Below are 16,618 nucleotides of genomic sequence, written 5' to 3'. Positions count from 1 at the left end.
TGCAGATGTTGACAAAGGTCTTAAAAATGTACTGCCATGCCAAAGTACATAAAACAGGAGTCTATAAAGGTGATTTCACAGCTCTTTTCAGGTCTAGCGTGGTATGCACAGCACACAAGATGACTAGATTCAGAAAGATGAATGGATAAGGATTTGATAGATGAACAGCAGAACTTACAGGAATGCTGTACAGAACTGACAAAAAATGAGTGATTCAGGAAGTTATGTGCAGGTGTAAGTTTTGGTCTCACTAGCAATCTTGGTTTGGTCTTTGCCAAAGTGATCCCAAATTTCTACATGAGTTCTGCTGCATTTTTTTCTCTTTTCTTTTAGCTGTTCTCAACTGTACACTAAACTCTCAAATTGCCAAAGTTGAAACCAGATTTTTTCTGTTATTAATTCCACAATGTATAGCAATGTGCTGGAATAATGACGACAAAGAAAATTAAGGAATTAGCTGACTGTTTTGCTTGCAAAAGCCTAGATGTTTATTCCTCAGTCTCATATTGACGTTTTAAAAGGATGTAAATAACACATGCTGCTGTCATGAAAATCTCTACTTTGCTATTTTGCAGTCTTCTCTCTTTTCATTCTGTAGTGTTCATATTTACAATGTCAAAAGATCACAAAACACAGTGACACAGCAGTTCACTGCAAGTGGAACTGAAAACATCCTTGTTTCAACTGCTGTGTGAAGATGACCAGACTAGAGACATTACGCCCTTTTTTTTCTACCAAAGTTTCCTGGGACTATCAAAAAGAACGTAGATTATAACAAAAAACACTTGATACAAGCAGATGGCTCTTGATTGTTAATAAGTAGATTGAGGATTTTTTTTTTCTCCTTATAGAGATTTATATAGTCCACTGAGCAACTGCAAAGACCTGCTGACAGCATCTTCCCATTCATCACTGGTCCAGTAGATTGGAATCAGTGAAGAAAAAAAAAAAAAAGTGAAGGTCAGGAAAAGCCTATTACAGCATTAATACATGAATAGATTTTACAAAATCATAAGCCTTAATTGCTGATGAAGCAGCTAATTATCCTTGACACCAAATTTGACAGTGTATGAAATCAATTTAGCAACAGAATTTTAATGGTGTCTGTCTTTGCCTCTCCCATGCTAGGTATGAATGGCACACTGAGGTTTTTAGGAAATAGTCAGGATCAACTTTTGGTGAGAAAAACTGTTTTTTAAAGTTAGCATGAATAGATGGCACCAAAGATCTGCAGATTGCCAGCTCTTAACCAAAGAACAAAAAAACCGCAAAACCCCACAAATCCAAACCAAAAAGCCCAAACCAACCAATCACAGAAACCCACTGTATCAAGGCAAAAAGCATTCCTGAAAACTATTTTTATTCTTTTTATTTTTGGTGGCTGCAGAGAGCTGGGGAAGAAACTCTGCAACCATATTCACATTAATAGATTACAGGAAGGAGACAGTAGCAGCTGAGCAATTCCTAAAAAAATTAAGTTTTTCTTCCTACAGGAATGAACCATACTTAGTGGTTCCAAGTATCACTGGCCATATTGATAAAATAAAGACAGCCATTACTATCAGTGGGGCTGAAAAATTTGGTACAGAAGGAGCACGAAATGCCTAGAAAATGCTTCACATCAAGATGACTTTCTGTGCTCACAAAACCAGTAAAAGCACTGATTAAATTGATACTAACGTCATAATCAAAACAGATGACATTGCTGAGCCATCTATGCAAATGCAAAACACAGGCTTTAAATGAACAAGAGGAGAAAACAAACAAACAAACAAACCCGGTGGAACAATACAGCTTCTCAACAGAACCATCACAGAAGTTATGAAAGTGCTGGACATTTTATTTGAGCTTACACAAGTTTTGAATATTTTGATGTATACTTGCAAATTAATGTCCTTTCCAATTAATGCAGTTGATGATGTAATGCCAGACTCTGCTATCTGTGGGAAGTGCAAGGATAAGTAGCTCCTATACAGGGAAAGTGAAGCCAGAGGACAAGGTGATAGAACATTTTTGTTCTAAAAACCCCCCTAATCCTATCCTTGTCACAAAGGGAAAAAGGGAAAAAGAAAAGAAAGCAGACAGAAAGAAACAAAAAAAGAACTATTTAAAAGTTAAAAGGAAGAAAGGACTAGATTATAAATGAATTTAGAGGTAACTTTTAAATTTCATGCAATTGTTCACCCACTATTGTAAGATTAACAGAGTAACAATGTCAAACACATATATACAATTTAAAGAGAGATATAAAAGTCCTCTAATTATTCAGCTTTATTAATACTGTCTTCTGAAGCTGTTCTATAAATACAAAACAATGAAAACAAAAAGCAAAACATCAGATCTCTTAAACTTTATGAAACAGAGAAATAAGACCTGTACAATTGTTATATAACAGAATTATCCCCTAAACCCAAGGGAATTTTCAAGGCCATAGACTCTAAAACTGTAACACGGTCCTTAAAGTAGGAGTTGATTTTTAAGTAAATAGGACTCTGTTTGCATTCTTTAATTGCATACTGTTTAGTAGCACACACTCATACACACATACAAAACTTTAAACCTTAAAATGGCAATTTTACAGCCAAATTTTCTTCAATATTCTTCTCATACAGGCTCAATCACTGAAACTAACAGGTACATTAATCATACTTAATTTTCCTTCCCAAGAGCAGCTGCCCTCATAGTACAATCTACTAACAGCTCTTGACCTATTTGTTCCCCGACGCTTGCTGCTGTAACAGCTCCCCTGGGACCACGTCGCCTGTTTTCTGCAATATCTAATCACCAAACTTTATAGTTGGTACAAGACTAATACAGAGTGGTACGCTTCATCAGAAGAGAGACACAGCATTACCTCATACGTAAGAAAACAAAAAATGGGTTATATTTTAGATGACTTCTGCTGGACCTGACACGAATGACGTTTAAAAACAAAAGCAGTTTCAATACTGTGCAAGCAAGGCTAACAAAACAGCAGTCAGGTTCTAGATAGGGCCTGAGTATTTAAAATCATTCTTTCCTCACTGCATAAGACAGTGAAGAAGTTGAAGGTATATTTTCAGTGCAACATTAAAAACAGTATTACCCCTTGGAAAAAGAAAGGAGTATGGAAAGATAATAAAATCTGTTCTAGAACACGTATCTAAAGAACTGCATTTTTAAAGTCTAAATGCAAAAATATGAAAGGGGCAATGAATGAAACTCATATAATTATGTAACGGTTTAGTGAAAACAAACCTTGTTACATACGGAAAAGTAATTCTGCTCCCACTATTCATATTTAAACTTATGTCCAAGACTATAATACTACTAAATGAAAGCACTGTACAGGTCTGTTCTAGGAGAACCCCATTACCTTAGACTAAAAGTGAGTCTCTCTTAATTTAAGGTTAAATATGACTATTTTGCTACATAACAATTTTACGGAAGTACCACCAATATGGAACACAAACAGCGTGTGAACATTTTAACAAAGGATACATTACATCTATGTCTCCATACTTTTTAAAGCAACAACACATTAATATACATAGCACCTTTCACCTGAAAGCTTTAAAGGCTGCCCTCAATTTTTCTGAGGTGCAAGACAGATACTAAAAACACCAACACGACTGATTTAGATATAAATAAGAAAATTTACCACTACACCCAAAAGTGTGCGAAAAAGCAAGTGCATTGTTTCTAAATGCTGTCCCTAACCCTTCATCAGAAATATGCACTAGAATCCTTAAAACTAATGCATTTGCTAAAGGAAAAAGCACTACTACTACGTACAGCACACTCAAACAAAACACTGAACAGTTTAAGAAAAGAACAGAAAATTTTATCGTAAACAAACAAAATGCAATGCATTTTAAGAAGAAACAAAAAATTATCAAGAAAAGTTTTCATGTTTTTTTTAAAAATAAATCATCAACAAAATTTTCAATTATAGGAAATACTCTACCAATTTCAGATTAAGCCCTTGTGTGCTTATGAAAACAGCTGAATCATCACAGGGAAAAAAATCCTTTTCTCTAAATATATACACAATTCTGAAGAGAAGGACTTAAAATGAAGTTTTCCTTACTGGGCTATTTTACTCTTTATACAGACAAGTAATGCATAATTTAACAATGGATTTGCTGCTACCAAAAATTAATGTATTTCATAAACATTTTAGATTTTGTAAACTGACAAGTATTTTTAAAAGCAATAGTTGATGCAATCTTATTTAAAGCTTCTCATTAAGACAATTTCCATAATTCTCAAGTGTGAGAAGTATCTTTAACTTTCTGTAAGTTTAGTTTGTTTCAGTAATTTATTTTAATTGAATGGACAACATTGGTTCATTTTCTGAGACATACAGAGTTAATAGCAAAATAGTAGAAATGCTGGAAAAATAGGTAAGTATGATATATGAATTTAGACAGGACTTAAAAGTTTGTCTCGTCTTGTTGAGGTAACAATACAGCATTAAGACAGTTCTCCATGTATCATTTCCAATTTTGTAATTATTCCAGAAGAAATTTCTCCAATGATTACAGTACTCTCCATGCATTTCAAGACTTGAGAAATATGTATTAAAAATCATGACTGATCTTTTCACTGGCTGTTAGAGAAAGGTATGCTTCCTTTTAAAATCAGGTCCTAAGTATGTAAGAGCCCTTCTTTAAGCAAGATGAGGTTGAAGGGATGGTGTGGTTAAGTATAAGAAAAAAATTAAATAATGTATTATACAAACCACTTAGTGTCAGCTCCCTGACTCACCAAGGCCTCAGCTTGGTGGAATGTTTTTCCTTCTTTCTTTCTTTTTTTCTTAAAAAATTTCAAAAAATCCAACTTTGAGGTAGTCCCTCCCTTGATGTCAACTGATACAGATCAAGTAGAAACAATGGAGCTATAGAGATGTACAACAGGGAAGCTGCACAGCTTCTGGTAGCTCAACCATGCTCTGCTAAGTTAAAATCTTCCAGCACTTGCTAACCTTAGTTGGTGATAAAGCACCACGAGAAAAAACATTATATTTAAAAAAAAACAACCCTAAAGCTTTTAAATAGGTACACACAACAAAATTTGATACTGATACGGTATCAAACATTTCACAGTGTTTTAAGATGTAATGAATCTATTTCATTCCACTTTTATCTTAAAGAAAAAAAAAAATCATACGGAAGCTAAAATCTCCTGACTTTGAAAAACTATCAATGAGATAAAAATATGACCTTACAGATTACAGGCCACTTCCCCACACACATTCTGCTACACCTTACAGTGTCAAGACTTATAAATACCTTGCACGGCTAGTAAAGCCATGTGAAAACAGGGGTACGCTCTCATAATGTGTAAAGTCATTATACATTTTTTCACTTTAAATATTTCAAATATATTTCAATTTTAAGCTGAAATCTCCACCCTAAGCTTCTCATCACGGCCTTCTGTATAGCATGTCTGCGAAATGGGCAACACATCCAGTAAGTTGCTAAAATTCAGAGAGAAAGTGTCTATCTTACTAGATGATCATACAACTAAAAATGTATCATAATCCAAGTAAAAACTATCTGTAGAGTCTTGATTTTATTAAATACTTAAAATTTGCAAACAGTAATCTAGCAATGCTCTTTTAACACACGCATTTTTCAGGTACTTTGTTCTGCTGGGAAAGGGAAATAATGACGCTGGGGGAGACAATGTGCAGTAGGGTTTAAAACTACTTTTCACAAATCACAGCACATGAATGAAATCAATTAAACTATATTTCCTGGCAGTAACAGAAGGCTCTTATCCTAGAGAAGATGCGGACAGCATAGCACGTGGTGGGATTTCTTTAGTGACTCATGACCTCAAATAATGAGGAAAGCATTGCCCACAAATCACGTACCGAAAGGCAGAGGCGGGCCCAAGCTTTCTTTTTTAATACTGAAACTGCTGCTACTGCTGCATGAGCTTGATTTAAACAATTATTTGTAGTAACAGCATTCCAATTTTTCCTGACAGAAGAAAATGTCCATTCCTAACAGTTTATAGTCCAGTAAATGATTAAAAGATTTTGTTAAGGAAAAAAAAAGCACTTTTGTCAACCAGAAGTGTTTTATTTGTCAAATATTAAAGGTTTCAAAACAATGAAGATTTTAGCTTCTACCAAAAAAAAATTTGCAGAGTTCTACTCTCAGGGAAAGAAATAGGGAAATTAAAGACATGGGACAAGGTAGCTGCAGATTTCTAAGTAGGAGACCTAGCCATAAGCTACATTAGCACCCAAAGAAACAAATTTCTTTACTATTACTAGCAACAGCCAGGGTGAAACAAAGCTTTCCTGCTTTACCCTCAAAGTACTTCTAGTCTTACTCATAAAAATGGGTAATTATTGAAAAATATTACATGGGTACTATGACAATTGATTTCTAAATAGATTGCATTCACAACACATAAACAGCTCTAATGAATAATTTGTGCAAATTAGATTTCAAATGTTTCAAATTGCAATAAAATCCAAAGACTCATTATGGCAGAAGAAAAGGTTCTTAGAAAAAAAGTTGACATAATTTAGAAAAGGTTAGAAAAAAGTAGACAACTTTATTCAACATTCTAATAATTTACACTGCACTTCATAACACAAAACTTACTTAAACATGACCTTTTCCCAGCTGTGCTTGCACCTCCTGAACATAAATTGCCTCCTCGATGGACCAGCTCAAGTTCCAAGTTTGTTCTGCAAGAAATACATGAATTGTATTGAATGGAACAGCATTATTCAAGCTTCTACGGACATGAAAGAGTCACCACAAACTCCCAGCGTACACTAAACAGAAGGCTGTGAACTAATCTTTAGTGTGAGATACTGCCAAAATATGACTCAGAATAAAACAAATTTTATCAAGATATTGCCATATGTGATTTTAAGTGGTTTGTACTATATTAACCAAGTACTATATTAAGAGAGCTGCTACAGCTGTGATTGAAGAATAAAAAAATTTAATTCTGAGGCTTTTTTCTATATGCACACACAACTCCTTGATAATAAGGGAACTTCTGTACAAACCTGAAAAGACAATATACAGATTGGCTAAATTTCAATCAATCAGGCATGTATAAAAAAGTGTTCTCTTTAGTGGCAGGGCTTTTGTTTTGCTTTAAACAGACAGTACAAACAAATGGATATGCCATCAAGTAACTACATATGAAAACAGTCTAAATTATAATGAAAGCACTGACCTTTAGAGATAAGTTAGTTAATAAAAGCCTTGGAGGTTAATTCTGAATGAAACACTGGTATTCACTGCAGCTCATTAGTATGAAACAGGAGTTGTGTCACGAAATCTCTGCATGTCACATTGATGCTTTTTTAGTATTACTGTAATCTGATACTTGGGCACCAATTATTTAGGCCAAGTTTGATAGCTTTGTTTAATTTTGGAATTGCATGTTTCAGTACTGCATTATCTTTTACCCCCAAGACTTGGAGCAAACAATTTATGTTATGTTCTCTGAGAGCTTGTTTTAATAAGTCAACATACATTTCTGTAATTAAAACAAAGGAATGTAATTCTATTATTCTGAAATATTATTTTGCTAATTTAATCCAAACTGCAAAGCTCAGTCTAAATGTATTTTGTTCTTTAAGTAAAAATCAATTTTAGGTTCAATATAATGAGACAATACTTATTAAAATTTATTCTAGAATTTTAGGCACATCTGAAGAACACACACATATTTAAGATGAAAATACAGGATGACTATTTTATTCAAAACAAATTATTTTTTTAAGAATTTCAGCTCCATAAGCTTGAAAGAATAATACATTTTTGATATGCAGTGTTTGTTAAGATACTTTCATATGTTTTTAAAATAGTAACATTTCAGAATATTACTATCCGTAAGTTTGCAGCTTATGCCACCCATTTCTGAAGGAATGCTTTAATCCTCTCTACTCAGAAAAGGCAATTTAACATTGATAATGTGCCTGCTCAGAGCTCCATCTGGTTGCTGCTGATAAGGGCATCTGTGTGACAGGGGAATTTTCCACTCTTCAGGCGATTTGCAGTGCTCACTGAACTTCTAAAAATCTACCAGCAAGGAAGCAGGAACAGGGATTTCGTATTAGTGGACAAAACAGCAACTGCAGATCAGCATGTGCTAGTTCATGATGGGAATAGAAAGAAAACCAGTATGTTTTATTTCTACAAACCATCTGATAACAAATTTGTAGAACAAAATTAACGGCAGCCTTCCATTAAAACCAAGATAATTAGGATTTAAATTAAAGCACTACCTAAGAACAACTTCCTAGATCTAGAATTTTAAACTTCCCTTTCTCCAAAAGATATGTACGGTTTTAGAAAGCAAACCTCAGGGACAATTCTGAAAACACTCTTCTTGATACATATGAGGTGTTACATATTACTTTTTGGTATATGGGATGTAAGGAGAGATTTCTGGAATCAGATACTCCATCGCACATATCATAACAACTCTCACCTCCCACACTTCTTCACTGCCCCCAGCTCTTCAAAGACAGCAGCTTATCGTTCAGCTTTCCTGGAAATGTAAGTATTAGCCTTTTCCTCTAAGACATCTCTTAGAAAATGTACCTAAACTTTGGCATAGAAGTGCACAGTAGAGACAGCATCTTCTGCAAAACCAAACACCTCTCCTTTATAAAATGTTCTACATCAGGTAGAGCCCTAGATAATTTCTGAAAGAGACTAGTGCCTCTCCTTCCTAATTCAGGCTCTCTTCTGCCTTGAGGATCCAAGTATCATCTACCTTCTACTGAAGGAAAGCAGAGCTTTCAGTGCCTATTCTCTCATCAGTGAAGGAAAACAGGGCATCTGATAGAAGAGTGGAACACAGAGTGGTGTCTGAAAGCATCCTTTGCTATCTCAGCCCTTTCAACACGAAGGGGAGAAAGAAAATCTATATGAGTGACTGTTTCCTCTATCTAGAAATCTGTGTGTCATTCAATGGAGCAACAAATTTTGTAGAACACTGGCTTTATCTTCCTCACTCACAGAAAAAAAAAAAGAGAAGATGGATTTTGCTCAGCTGTACAGACTCCCGATTCAAAAACATCCCTACTTCATCCCTTCTTGTGGGCTTTCGTTAAAGGAACATATTGGGAGTGGTGAGGGTGACTGCATATTTCTCAGAATTCGTATCAGGCCAGAGTAGGGGGAAGTAAAAATGTAATGCCCTTTCCAGAAAGAGAACGTATTTGGATGGACCTCTTCTTCCTACTAGGACAGAAGAATAAAGTTAAGTACTACCATTTTTTCCATTTCACTTTACAAATACAACATGTATATGAAAACACCCAGATACTGAGACATAGATTGGAAGAACACAAGATTCCTATATTAGTCTGTGCATAGCTGACAGCAGGAACAAAAGCTTTGTTTACACAGCCAACAAAAGCACGAGGCCTACTGATATGCAATACAGAAACGGTCCTCGAAGATACTGCCACAACTGACAGGCATCAATGCTATGAATGTGGAGCTGTTAAGATTAAAGCTAGGCACACATGATTTGTGAATGACACACTATACTAATCTCATAAATGTCAGCAAAGACAAAGAGGGATGAATATGAAAGGGGCATAAATTTAACAAGGTAAGACTGCAAGGAAAGGGGCAAGTAGCTAAGGAGCTGCTCTTCCAGCTGTGCATGCAAACCAGGGTGCCAAGACCCCGAGTGTCTCTTTTGCTAGAAAAACAGACGGGCCAGCCGTCCCACTAGGTGGTATAGAATTTGCTTGTAATTTCTCTTCTCTGCTACCAGTGACATCTGGGTAAGCAGAAGTGAAGTAAGAAAAGTAAGTTCCTGTTTTCCTGAAGCAGAAAGGATAAGCTGCAGCAAGTGGCTGCATCTTGTTTAACCAGTAGTATTCCCACTCCAGCATGCAGAAATCCACTTCAAAGCTGGCCTCCAGCTGTAAACTAGCATCTTATAGAAGACTGCAGAAGATGATGTTTTCTGATTGAAAATGGAACATGACTTATGATTAAGAGTGTTCAACTCACTTGCAAATATATGGAGTCATTAAGAATATCATTGCATTCAAATGCTTTTTTAAACAGGGACTACTTAAAATCTTGACCACTTTATCTGTACATTAGATACAGGAAGAAATCAATAAAAGCTGTAGATGGTCTTGACCAAAAACAATGAAATGTTTCATAATACGTGAAACTAGGAATGGTCCAAGATAATGTTGGTAAGGAACACAAGGATATCATTACCTCAAAAAGAATGGGATGGAAGTAAGGAACAGTGTGAATTACAGGAATAATTTCCAGAAAGCAAGTTACTTCAGCCTGTCATTTGCATTGCAGATAGCCCATTGTTTGGGTACTTAAAATTAAACAAAACATACTAAAATCATACAAAGAAAACTTGTAACAGTCTGGAAGATGACCACGTTGCTTACATATTTATTTCCATAAATACAAATTTTAAGGTTATATTAAAATGTATTTTTTAAAGTTTTAACTTTAACATAGTTCTTATGCAACTATCGAGTAGTAGAAGCCTTTAAATCTGGCTTGCTGAACTGAAATGCAAAAGAAACTAACCATCTTGCAGCTGATCTGCCAGGCCCTCTCATAAGTGATCTTATGTGTTACAGTAACAATACAGAAGGCTGAATCCAACACCTGAAAACCTTCAGCCAGGGATAAATGGAAATTGCTGACACCAGTCTAGCCTAACAAGAGGACGTCACAACGAGTACAGGTGGCATATCCTCATCTTAGCTGTCAGTCATGATTCTTCTCTCCAGCAGTGCAAGCAGCAATAAAATGCTGTTCTGGTTTGAGGTATTTTTAACTCTTGGAACGAAAACAAAAATCTTGGGCTTAGAGTATTAGTACAAAAATAATAAAATATAGATATATTTAAAATATGAGATATATTTAAAATATGTGTAGCTAGCATTTTTAAAATTATGTAACATTACACCCAGAAACATATTGTAACACCTTTTTTTTACCATAAATAGTATGTCAAGTTATGGTTACAAGTAATCAATCATACTTTTATATGGGAAACATGAATTTTGAGTTCTTTGTGGGTTTGGAAGGATATTAAATTGTACTGACCAAACACAACATTGCTAAAAATCTCAACATTACTTACCCTTGTATAGCATATACCACTTAAAATAACACAGAATAATCTTTTAACTTGCTATGTATCAAATTTAATTGTTCTTCTTACTCAAGGCACAGTTAAGATACTCTTAAAGAATACAGATATTTATTTTAATAGACTTATAAAATAATCTAAGATGGAAGAAAATTTTGGAGATCAGATAGTCTAATCTTCTGTCAAAAGCTGAGCCTTAGATTTGATTATCCAGTCCTGCTAAGCCAAGTTTCGAGTATTTCCAGTACTTACGTACTAGACACTCAGCAACTGGAGTTTATGAAACTGCAGTAAAAAATGCTACTGGATGATACAGTTTTTATGCTTGCACTTTCTCTGCAGTCAGCACCTTCCCTGCAGGCCTCAGTAAGCCAGAGTTTAGAAATTTGCTTAATGAGTATTTGAAACTTCTTACAAACTTGTTCTTATGGGAAAACCCTGCATTACATTACATCTGAACAGATAACCATTCAGAGCACCTTAACCTTAATGGTATAAATGGAAGGAGGGACAGTTATTTTCCTGGAGACAGTGTCTGTGACACTGAGAGCTATAAAACTGGAATCAAACATCACAGAGGAAGTGCTGGTAAGTCTTATTCACACGGAAAGAGATTCCTGGCTGCCGACATAGAAAAGGCTCCTTCTGTGATATCCATTTAAGTAAATAAAACTAATGTCTGACAGGGAGATTAAAAACACCCTGTAATTTAAAAACTAGCAATATGGCAGTAATATAGAAATAATCTCATTCTGCTAATTAGTAGTAGAGAAGATTTGACAGTTTGGGGAAGGAAGGTAGAAAAAGAAATTCAACATAAAATTTTAACACATGGAAAGCAAATCCTTGAATAAAGAAGAAAACCAGGTAAGTGTAAGAAAAAATATGTCCTCTAGGCTTTGTGCCGCTGCTGCATATACTAAAGATCAACTGAAGTGCACATCTTTACATCTTGCATATACCTGCATATGAAAAATCAAAAAATGCAACCTTGATGTACTAAGTACTCAAAAAGTACTTCTTGGAGAGGATGGTTTTTTTTGTTGTTTTTTTTTTTTTTTTTTTTTAAAGTAGTAAACTATACCATTAGTGAGAAATACAAAAGAAAAAGTACAAAAAGAAAAACATACCCACCTGGCTACTGAATACATAAACAGAAAATCATTGTCAGGTGATCCAGGAGTCTTACTATAATCTGTATACTTCTTCTGTGTGGTACTTTTTATATCTTTCATTACAGATTCCATTTCTTTACTGAGATTGGTTTCAGACTATGAACAAAGATACAAAAGAAGATTATAGTTAATTTTACCTGAAGAAGTGCAGTAGCAGATTGTAAAGAGTAGCACTTTCATATTTATAAAAACACATTTGCAGGTTATGAAAAAAAATGCATTAAAAGCCAATATTCTGTCTCACAGAACTGTTATAATATTCTGAAAGTCATTCTGATTTGTTCTGAGTATGAAAACATCACTGTTTTGTCCATTTCCTAAGTTCAAGGACCTCACTGCTTGCATTATTTTAAAGTATATTTGCATTACACAAGTACATGAAAACAACACAAAGTATCTCCATCAAGACTGGAAGGTTAGCAAAATCTGAATCGTAGAATTAATTCTATTAGAAAGACCTCACGAAGCTTTGTAATACATAAGCATCTGCAAACTGCTCTTTCTGTAAAACAAGTAATCCATACTGAAAGTATTCTTTAACATTCTTTAAATAGCTTCCAGTTACAAGGATATTGGTTGTTTTACATTGTAAATAAATTACAAATTAATTTTATATTACGTTACTCTATGCAAATTACTATGGAGAGAAGTGACAATGTACTCCATAAAAAGTTATATAAATCACATTTTGTCATAGCTTTTTAATTGTTTGTTATTAGTAGGTAATGCAGTAAGTGCTGTAAATATTTTAAATCTCTTGATATTAAAAAAAAAAAAAGTATGCTGTTTTCCATGTCAGAAGAAAACGAAGTTTCCCAAGGTTCTAAGAGCTCAGAAATGCAACATAAAGTAAAAACTGACAGGTAGTGGCAAATTAACAAGGATCTTTCTGCCTTACACTGATGCTTACTGGGAAAGTTCCCAGCTGTTCTTGAAGATCTTCCACCTCTTGTACAAGATCTCGCATACACTTGTTACTATGACTTTGCCAAAGGCTTCTTTCCACGTTGTTTCCAGGATAACAAGGAAGAACACTGTTAGCAAATTGCCTACAGAGGGGACAGGTAAATTCTCCTTTGTCCACTGAAAAACCCTGGAGGACCTGGTCATTCTAAAAGAAAATAAAGAAGATGTAGCTGAAATTTGCAAAAGATTATAATTTTTTAGTTTGACATTTCGGATATAGCTAAAGAACTAAGTCTAAAAAAAAAACTGTAAAGAAAGAATAATTGGAATAGCTCCCCATTTTAGTGAAAAAGATCTTAACTACTAGAGACTGTCTTACAGTCCTACAACTCAATAAATTTTCCTAATTTTTAGTACTCCTCATGTCCCCATCATGAACAGGCTTTTTTGAACATTTCACATGTGTTGTCTCTTTCTAGCAATTCCCATGAAGTTTGATACTCCCTTGATAAGATTTTTTAATTTATCAAAAGGCAACTTATTTTCAGCCATGAGAAATATTTGAAGATACTTCTCAGTACAGGCTGAAAAAAACTAGTCAAGTAGCCGTTGCAAGGCAGCATGACAAAAACACTATTTCATCTTTATCATGAAGGTTCAAAACGTGGACACAGAAGTATATGTTTGGGAAGTGAGGACATCTCCCAGGTACTCCTGTTTCTGGCAAGCAACCTTGCTTCAGCTTTGTGAATTGCCTCAGCAGTTTCCCACTCCTGCGAGAACTGCTAAGTTAATAGTCACTATAACTTAAACTCTAGGCAATCAGCCCAGAATGCTGAGGCTTTTACATACCTTTCTGGGATGTTGATCTCTGATTGTTTTATGTACAAATAAAAGTTTCATTCCAGATGAATGTAAGTCTACACAATTTTTTCTGTTACCAAGAATGCTCAGAAATAGTCAAAATTATTATGCACTCATCTAGGTAGTAGTAATATACGCTAGGATCAAAAGTTAACTTAAATAATCTAGAAAGAATACAATGAGATGGAGTAACAGTTTGAGTTTAAGAAAGAATCCACCAGAAAAGAGACTTCAGCATCTTTATGATGCAAAAGATTACTTTTCCAAAACTCTGTAAAAAGAGATTCTACCATGAAAGCCCAGATTTTACTTAATTATCTTGATGACACAATTACCCCTGAAAGCATCTTTACAGTCATATGGTAAAGAACAATTAATCACGGGATCCAATAAAGGTGGCACACTTTCCCATTTCTCTAAAGTTAAGTTTCACAGTATGACCAATGCTGATACTCAAAATGCAAAGCACTGCACATAGTTTTTCTCAAAATGGAAACAAATCAACAAAACTTAGGAAAAAATAAAACTAAAATACCACATAAAGTAATCTTGAATAAAAAAAAGCAATTTTATATGCAACAAGAAGTTATCATTTAGTCTTTATTTTATTACACTAAATAATACAGAAAGAAATGATTGCTTAAAATCTGATGACTTCTGCTGCTGAGCTTGTAATAACATTCTATGGTGCCACTCAAAAGATCTGCAATTGGGCTGTAAGAAGTTGAGAGGGGTGGAGGTGGCCAGCAATGTCAATGGAACACTACCCTGTTTACTCAAGACGTGAAAATAAATGGATGTCTTTTCTAGCCAACAATTTCTGAGGCTTGACTAACAAACTTAGTATTTTAAAAGCATATATAGCAGTAATTTCCCAACAGTATTTTTCCAAGGAGAAAAAAACCCCATGCATAATTCACAAGAGTTAAACTATTTTAAATCATTTCTTTTAACTGCATGCATATATAAATATATGTAACATATACCATACATAACTAAAGATAAAAATAACTGAATTTTTGTATTAAAAATTAACCAAAAGTTTATACTTTCAAAATTCGCCTCATGTTCTCTTCAGTTTCTCTGTAACTTCTAACACATATTCAACATCAAAATAGGAATCCATAAAATAGAAATGGAAAAAGTATAAGAAATGCTTAACCTGAATACGCATACAAAAAAAAAAAAAAACAAAACAAAGAAAACCCACCAAAAAAACCCAAACCAAACCCAGTGATGTTTTTTAGCAACGGTGTTAATTTAGGAAAGTATTTTTCATAATACATCAGAATAACTACAAACAAAGTACTTTTTTTAATAATGTCAAGATGTCCTAAGAGATTTAGTATCTACAGCTCTTGAAATATAATAACATCTTATCCATTCATGTAAACCCAATCTTTATTTCTCAGAACTGAACAGCATAAATCCAATCTATTTCACCAAGAACAGTTCAGATCCAAATAAACAAAGGTGATCTGTAGTTTTACTTACCCGTAAAGACTCCATGTAAGATTTGTGACAATCTATGTGTAAAGTGTGACCACAAGTTTGTACATAAACACCTCCTTCCCAGCCTATTGACACTGCTTGCAGGCAGGAACTCTAAACCAAAGCAAAAACAATAAGAAAAAAGAACAATATAGATCAAGTTATAAAGGTATTTACCACAACTTATTTTAAGATTTAAAAAATATGTAGTTTTTTATTTGCATGCTATATAATTAAAAGACATATGCTGTGGAAATGAAAAAAAATTATAAAGTATTTACTTATGCTAACTTACATGGCTGCCATTAAACTGTTCTCACCAACAAAGCCAAACACTCAAGTTAAACTTCTAAAGTTCTTGTCACTTAAGATAATGACTTCTTTAAAGAACCTCCTGTATTACAGCATAAAGACTGCTCTAACTCTACCATCTGTTCCAATAGTACAAGTTATCCCATGTACTGGAGCAGTATATTCCCCTTATACATTTCATTCAGTTTTGTATATAACCAAAATAACAAGATCACAGTTATATAATTAAACCCCAATCTGTTATTAAAATTCAGCGTAGACACTTAGGGTTTCTAATGAGTTGTTGAACAATATTATATATAACACATCATGAAAGGAAAAGAGAACAAATACTTGTTTAGTGAATTGAGGTTTTTTACTAGGATTTTTTTTAAAACATTGGCCTTATTCAAAGGCTGCATTTAAAGCCCACATGTCGAAAATAAAGTTATCTCACTAGTAGTTCTCAGAAAATAATGAAATGAAAAAACAGTCTCCCCAGGGAAACTTATGATAAGGAATTCTAGAAAATTCTCTTGCAGAATACCTAGATATAGCCAGTCTAATTAATAAATTTCCATTTCTGAAAAAATAAAAATGTAAACAAAAAGAAATCATACAAAAATTGAAATGTACGTTCTGGTTATATATTTAAAGAACAGAAAGAGTTTATGGCTATCAGAATTGGGAAACAATTTTTATTGTAGACTCACCCTAAAATGGTCTTAATTGCATGATGCAAAACCAAGGTACCACCAATAACAAAC

The 16,618-nt window shown here is 34.1% G+C and overlaps 1 protein-coding gene across 10 annotated transcripts in view; it reads right to left on the bottom strand.

The window, feature by feature from the left end:
- UBR3 (ubiquitin protein ligase E3 component n-recognin 3) overlaps positions 1 to 16,618 on the bottom strand; it is a 117,162-nt gene that overhangs the window by 28,634 nt on the left and 71,910 nt on the right. For 7 of the 10 annotated variants that reach the window (XM_040603641.1, XM_040603632.1, XM_040603636.1 and 4 more), the window contains 4 exons: positions 15,564 to 15,674; positions 13,198 to 13,410; positions 12,259 to 12,395; positions 6,606 to 6,691 (listed from right to left, as the gene is read on the bottom strand). In XM_040603641.1, the coding sequence (XP_040459575.1) occupies positions 6,606 to 6,691; positions 12,259 to 12,395; positions 13,198 to 13,410; positions 15,564 to 15,674 (547 nt within the window). The remainder of the gene's footprint in view (positions 1 to 6,605; positions 6,692 to 12,258; positions 12,396 to 13,197; positions 13,411 to 15,563; positions 15,675 to 16,618) is intronic. The other 3 variants (XM_040603633.1, XM_040603638.1, XM_040603635.1) reach the window with 1 other exon arrangement.

Source organism: Falco naumanni, chromosome 8 (assembly GCF_017639655.2).
Source record: "Falco naumanni isolate bFalNau1 chromosome 8, bFalNau1.pat, whole genome shotgun sequence".
Lineage (NCBI taxonomy): Eukaryota > Metazoa > Chordata > Aves > Falconiformes > Falconidae > Falco > Falco naumanni.
This window is presented reverse-complemented; position numbering and strand designations above follow the sequence as displayed.